Here is a 7500-nt window from a genome sequence, read left to right on the forward strand (position 1 = left end):
CACCATTGGCCTCATGGTGAAATCCCCGAGGGGTTTCCTTCCGCTCCGGCAACTGAGGTTAGGAATGACGCCTGTATCTTTGTAGTGACTGGGTGTATTGATACACTATCCAAAGTGTTATTAATAACATCACCATGCTCAAAGGGATATTCAATGTCTGCTTTTTTTTTTAAACCCATCTACCAATAGGTGCCCTTCTTTACGAGGCATTGGAAAACCTCCCTGGTCTTTGTGGTTGAATCTGTGTTTGAAATTCACTGCTTGACTGAGGGACCTTACAGATAATTGTATGTGTGGGGATACAGAGATGTGGTAGTCATTCAAAAATCATGTTCAACACTATTATTCCACACAACGCGAGTCCAACTTATTATGTGAAATGTTAAGCACATTTTTACTGCTGAACTTCTTTAGGCTTGTCATAACAAAGTGGTTGAATACTTTTCATTTTTTATACATTTGTAAAATGTTGTTACGAACAAAATTCCACTTTGACATTATGGGGTATTGTGTGTGTATATATATCAGCGTCACAAAATCTCAGTTGAATCCATTTTAAATTCAGGCTGTAACACAACAACATTTGGAAAAGGTCAAGGTGTGTGAATACTTTCTGAAGGCTCTGTAACTCTAAGAAAATCTTAGATGTGTCAAATAAATTATATCCAGCTCAGGGCCCCAGCTCAGGGCCCCAGCTCAGAGCTCCAGCTCAGAGCTCCAGCTCAGAGCTCCAGCTCAGAGCTCCACCTCAGAGCTCCACCTCAGAGCTCCAGCTCAGAGCTCCAGCTCAGAGCTCCAGCTCAGAGCTCCACCTCAGAGCTCCAGCTATGCATTTGGTTGTGAAGATCAAACTTCTTGGTTACAGCAGACATTCCATCCCCTCTTGGATCAAGATCCCTGTTACCTAAATAGTTTTCTTTGTCAATTAAAATAAAATAAAATAATAATATATGAAAATAAAAAAATTAAATAGCGCCCCCTTCTGTGCACATTCGGTAATACCGTATACCCCGGTATGGTACAGAAACGGTATGACGGTATGAACATCTGCATACCACCCAACCGTATTGAGGAGCTTTGTGTGTCACTCCTCTTAGTCCAGATCAAACCAGATTATTTCACTATAGTCTTATGTTGTACGGCTGCTTGGTTTTCCATTCGATTTACCTCCTAAACCAGTCTTGTTCAACCAGGTAAGGAAGCTGTGCTCACAGTGCTTTAACCAGGCTATCTTAAGCTGTCCATGGACATCACATACCGTTGTGTACAGTACTCTTTAGTCTTGTGAGACTGTTAAGCGAAAAAATGAAGTTAACAAATCAAATCAAGATTTTCTTCTGGGGTTCCAATATTCTCTAGTCTTTAATCTTGTCCTGTTGTTAACCTTTACATACCTTTAGTTCATATAGGCTCTTTGTTCAGGACGTGTCTGTTGTTAACCTTTACATACCTTTAGTTCATATAGGCTCTTTGTTCCAGACGTGTCTGTTGTTAACCTTTAGTTCATATAGGCTCTTTGTTCCAGATGTGTCTGTTGTTAACCTTTACATACCCTTAGTTCATATAGGCTCTTTGTTCAGGACGTGTCTGTTGTTAACCTTTAATTCATATAGGCTCTTTGTTCCAGATGTGTCTGTTGTTAACCTTTACATACCTTTAGTTCATATAGGCTCTTTGTTCAGGACGTGTCTGTTGTTAACCTTTAGTTCATATAGGCTCTTTGTTCAGGACGTGTCTGTTGTTAACCTTTAGTTCATATAGGCTCTTTGTTCCAGACGTGTCTGTTGTTAACCTTTAGTTCATATAGGCTCTTTGTTCCAGACGTGTCTGTTGTTAACCTTTAGTTCATATAGGCTCTTTGTTCCAGATGTGTCTGTTGTTAACCTTTACATACCTTTAGTTCATATAGGCTCTTTGTTCAGGACGTGTCTGTTGTTAACCTTTAGTTCATATAGGCTCTTTGTTCCAGACGTGTCTGTTGTTAACCTTTAGTTCATTTAGGCTCTTTGTTCCAGATGTGTCTGTTGTTAACCTTTAGTTCATATAGGCTCTTTGTTCAGGACGTGTCTGTTGTTAACCTTTAGTTCATTTAGGCTCTTTGTTCCAGATGTGTCTGTTGTTAACCTTTAGTTCATATAGGCTCTTTGTTCCAGATGTGTCTGTTAACCTTTAGTTCATTTAGGCTCTTTGTTCCAGATGTGTCTGTTGTTAACCTTTAGTTCATATAGGCTCTTTGTTCCAGACGTGTCTGTTGTTAACCTTTAGTTCATATAGGCTCTTTGTTCAGGACGTGTCTGTTGTTAACCTTTAGTTCATATAGGCTCTTTGTTCAGGACGTGTCTGTTGTTAACCTTTAGTTCATATAGGCTCTTTGTTCAGGACGTGTCTGTTGTTAACCTTTAGTTCATATAGGCTCTTTGTTCAGGACGTGTCTGTTGTTAACCTTTAGTTCATATAGGCTCTTTGTTCCAGATGTGTCTGTTGTTAACCTTTACATACCTTTAGTTCATATAGGCTCTTTGTTCCAGATGTGTCTGTTGTTAACCTTTAGTTCATTTAGGCTCTTTGTTCCAGACGTGTCTGTTTTTTCCCGCCGCTACGGTTGTCATGCATCTTGGAAACATATACAGTTTGCACAAAAGGTCTTAAGATGTAACCCGTTTTATAAAAGAGACAGTGATACAGAACCCAGATCTTAATGCTGCCTGTGTGTCTGTGTGAATCTACAGCATAACAGATGTCTGTTTGATCATATACAACGCGGTAGGAAATTAAAGCTAGAGATTCATAGCACAATTAGTCTAAATGCAAAGTCGTTTATCTTTTAGGTTTGTGTAAGATATGTTGGATTTCAAAGGTTTTTTTTTTAGGAAAAACATTTCTCTCGTCTCTTCCCTCAGGTAAAACGGAGAGAGGATCCTACTCCTATGGAAGAGACTCCAACTTACACGGGTGTCATCAGGTAAATTAAATATATTCATTACTGCAAATAGCACACTGCGCTGTTATTGGCAAAAAAAAAACACCACACTATATTTTGGGATATGTATGAAGAATTTAGGTATTATTTGGTGGTTAAGTATTGACGTTAATTTGAGCATTTTTTAGATACCCTGCAGCTGCTCAGAGAGAGTAAACACAGCTTTTTAAGATGTAAATCCTAAGATATTTCACCTGGGATTCTGGACCTGCTCTTAGGGCGTGGGGTCCCACGGCCTGGTGGAACCCTGCAGGGCCTCTGCTTAGGGATACATGCCTGTGGGTACCTTCCTCTTTCTGTCGTTGTTGGCATGGGGACAGAACTTGGCCTTCCCTTCCCCTCTATGCCCCTGTCCTTCATCTCACACACACACACAAAAACACTCTCTCTCTCTCTCTCTCTCTCTCTCTCTCTCTCTCTCTCTCTCTCTCTCTCTCTCTCTCTCTCTCTCTCTCTTCTCTCTCTCTCTCTCTCTCTCTCTCTCTCTCTCTCTCTCTCTCTCTCTCTCTCTCTCTCTCTCTCTCTCTCTCTCTCTCTCTCTCTCTCTCTCTCTCTCTCTCTCTCTCTCTCTCTCTCTCTCTCTCTCTCTCTCTCTCTCTCTCTCTCACTCTCTCACACACACTCACTCTCTCTCACACACTCACACACTCACACACTCTCTCTCTCTCTCTCTCTCTCACACACACACACACACTACTAGATTGCCTTGCCATATGCGCTCCACATACTGGACTCTGTCTGTCACCAGCTCTCAGCCTGACGTATGACAGTGTGTGCGTGCGTACATTCTCTGCGTGTGTACGGTGTGTTTGACGTAGACCCTACATGCCAAGTGTGCCAGTTGCATGGGTTTTGCGTTCATAGTGTTATAGAGGTTTATATATAGAGGTTTTAAAAGCCTCTTACGTCACAAGAGTTAGTGTTTCCTCTCTAAGGCTGAGACAGATCTGTTTTTAGCCCTGTGTCTGTAAAGTCATTGAAAACCACCCATGTCTCTGACCATCAAATGTCTGAAGCTCCTTAACACTTTGACTGCTACTGTAGGGGTTTATAACCTCTATCTACTGTAGGGGGTTATAACCTCTATCTACTGTAGGGGGTTATATCCTCTATCTACTGTAGGGGGTTATATCCTCTATCTACTGTAGGGGGTTATATCCTCTATCTACTGTAGGGGGTTATATCCTCTATCTACTGTAGGGGTTATATCCTCTATCTACTGTAGGGGTTATATCCTCTATCTACTGTAGGGGTTATATCCTCTATCTACTGTAGGGGGTTATATCCTCTATCTACTGTAGGGGTTATATCCTCTATCTACTGTAGGGGGTTATATCCTCTATCTACTGTAGGGGGTTATATCCTCTATCTACTGTAGGGGGTTATATCCTCTATCTACTGTAGGGGGTTATATCCTCTATCTACTGTAGGGGGTTATAACCTACCTCTATCTACTGTAGGGGGTTATATCCTCTATCTACTGTAGGGGGTTATATCCTCTATCTACTGTAGGGGTTATATCCTCTATCTACTGTAGGGGGTTATATCCTCTATCTACTGTAGGCGGTTATAACCTCTATCTACTGTAGGGGTTATATCCTCTATCTACTGTAGGGGGTTATATCCTCTATCTACTGTAGGGGTTATATCCTCTATCTACTGTAGGGGGTTATATCCTCTATCTACTGTAGGGGTTATATCCTCTATCTACTGTAGGGGGTTATATCCTCTATCTACTGTAGGGGGTTATATCCTCTATCTACTGTAGGGGTTATATCCTCTATCTACTGTAGGGGGTTATAACCTACCTCTATCTACTGTAGGGGGTTATAACCTCTATCTACTGTAGGGGGTTATATCCTCTATCTACTGTAGGGGGTTATATCCTCTATCTACTGTAGGGGGTTATATCCTCTATCTACTGTAGGGGTTATATCCTCTATCTACTGTAGGGGGTTATATCCTCTATCTACTGTAGGGGTTATATCCTCTATCTACTGTAGGGGGTTATATCCTCTATCTACTGTAGGGGGTTATATCCTCTATCTACTGTAGGGGTTATATCCTCTATCTACTGTAGGGGGTTATATCCTCTATCTACTGTAGGGGGTTATATCCTCTATCTACTGTAGGGGGTTATATCCTCTATCTACTGTAGGGGTTTATATCCTCTATCTACTGTAGGGGGTTATATCCTCTATCTACTGTAGGGGGTTATATCCTCTATCTACTGTAGGGGTTATATCCTCTATCTACTGTAGGGGTTATATCCTCTATCTACTGTAGGGGGTTATATCCTCTATCTACTGTAGGGGTTATATCCTCTATCTACTGTAGGGGGTTATATCCTCTATCTACTGTAGGGGGTTATATCCTCTATCTACTGTAGGGGTTATATCCTCTATCTACTGTAGGGGTTATATCCTCTATCTACTGTAGGGGTTATATCCTCTATCTACTGTAGGGGTTATATCCTCTATCTACTGTAGGGGTTATATCCTCTATCTACTGTAGGGGTTATATCCTCTATCTACTGTAGGGGTTATATCCTCTATCTACTGTAGGGGTTATATCCTCTATCTACTGTAGGGGGTTATATCCTCTATCTACTGTAGGGGGTTATATCCTCTATCTACTGTAGGCGGTTATAACCTCTATCTACTGTAGGGGGTTATAACCTCTATCTACTGTAGGGGGTTATATCCTCTATCTACTGTAGGGGGTTATATCCTCTATCTACTGTAGGGGGTTATATCCTCTATCTACTGTAGGGGGTTATATCCTCTATCTACTGTAGGGGGTTATATCCTCTATCTACTGTAGGGGGTTATAACCTACCTCTATCTACTGTAGGGGGTTATATCCTCTATCTACTGTAGGGGGTTATATCCTCTATCTACTGTAGGGGGTTATAACCTACCTCTATCTACTGTAGGGGGTTATATCCTCTATCTACTGTAGGGGTTATATCCTCTATCTACTGTAGGGGTTATATCCTCTATCTACTGTAGGGGGTTATATCCTCTATCTACTGTAGGGGTTATATCCTCTATCTACTGTAGGGGGTTATAACCTCTATAAAGTACAGGATGTTAAGGGCTTTATGCCAGCCTGGTATGTAAATTCAGGCTGTATGCCAGCCTGGTATGTAAATTCAGGCTGTATGCCAGCCCTCCACACCGTTAATAGTTCAGCATTTACAGTCAGCACATCTCTCAGGTTGAAGCCATGCTCTGTGTGTGCGCAACGATGGCTGCGTCCAGTGTGATGTGTTCTCACACTGAGACAAGACTTCCTTCTTTCTCTCTCTCTCTCTCTCTGTCTCTCCTCCTCTTTCTCTCTCTCTCTCTCCTTTCTTTCTCTTTCTCTCTCTCTTCTCTCTCTCTCTCTCCTTTCTTTCTCTCACTCTCCTCTCTTTCTCTCTCTCCTTTCTTTCTCTTTCTCTCTCTCACTCTCCTCTCTCTCTCCTTTCTTTCTCTGTTTCCCTGTCTCTCTCCTCTCTTTCTCTCTTTCCTCTCTTTCTCTCTCTTTCCTCTCTCTCTCTCTCTCCTTTCTTTCTCTTTCTCTCTCTCTTCTCTCTCTCTCTCTCCTTTCTTTCTCTCACTCTCCTCTCTTTCTCTCTTTCCTCTCTTTCTCTCTCTTTCCTCTCTTTCTCTCTCTTTCCTCTCTTTCTCTCTCTCTTTCTGTCTCTCTCCTCTCTTTCTCTCTTTCCCTCTTTCTCTGTCCCTCTCCTCTCTTTCTGTCTCTCTCCTCTCTTTTGTGGCAAGGACAGACTAGTTGTGCCTTCCGAGATGCCGTTCTGCACACCACTGTTGTACTGCGCCGTTATTCGCCTGTTCGTGGCCCGCCTGTTCGCGGCCCGCCTGTTCGCGGCCCGCCTGTTCGCGGCCCTCCTGTTCGCGGCCCTCCTGTTCGCGGCCCGCCTGTTCGCGGCCCGCCTGTTCGCGGCCCGCCTGTTCGCGGCCCGCCTGTTCGCGGCCCGCCTGTTAGCGTGCACGATTCTTGCCTTTCTCCTTCAACCTCTCATCAACGAGCTGTTTTCACCCACAGGACTGCTGCTGACTGGATGTTTTTTTGTTTGTCACGTCATTCTCTGTAAACCCTAGACACTGTCGTGTGTTAAAAGCCCCGGAGGTACTGGAACCGGCGTGCCTGGCACTGACGATCATACTGCACTCAAAGTCGCTTAGGTCACTCATTTTACCCATTCTAACAATCACTCGAACAGTAACTGAATGTTTTGATTCCTGTCTGCCTGCTTTATACAACAAGCCACGGCTATGTGACTCGCTGCCTGTAGGAGCGAACCATTTTGGTAAACAGGGGGAGGGGGGGGGTGTACCTAATAAACTGGCCTCTGTGTATATTTGAAATATCAAAACAGGAACTAGGCATATTCACACAACAGACAGATCAAGTTAGCCTTCTGAAATTAAACTAAATATATTACTTTCTCTATCTGTTTCTTTCAATTCTACATTTCACAACTTTTACGACCATTTGGATTGTATTAAGTAAGG

At 42.7% G+C, this 7500-nt stretch overlaps 1 protein-coding gene across 3 annotated transcripts in view; it reads left to right on the forward strand.

Annotated features, from left to right (window-relative positions):
• Nucleotides 1–7500, forward strand: part of LOC106572331 (transcription factor 4) — a 536793-nt gene that overhangs the window by 184751 nt on the left and 344542 nt on the right. For all 3 annotated transcript variants that reach the window (XM_082956961.1, XM_082956962.1, XM_082956953.1), the window contains exon 6: nt 2901–2962. In XM_082956961.1, coding sequence (XP_082813087.1) covers nt 2901–2962 — 62 coding nt within the window. The remainder of the gene's footprint in view (nt 1–2900; nt 2963–7500) is intronic.

This window comes from Salmo salar, chromosome 01 (genome assembly GCF_965601325.2).
Source record: "Salmo salar chromosome 01, fSalSal1, whole genome shotgun sequence".
NCBI lineage: Eukaryota > Metazoa > Chordata > Actinopteri > Salmoniformes > Salmonidae > Salmo > Salmo salar.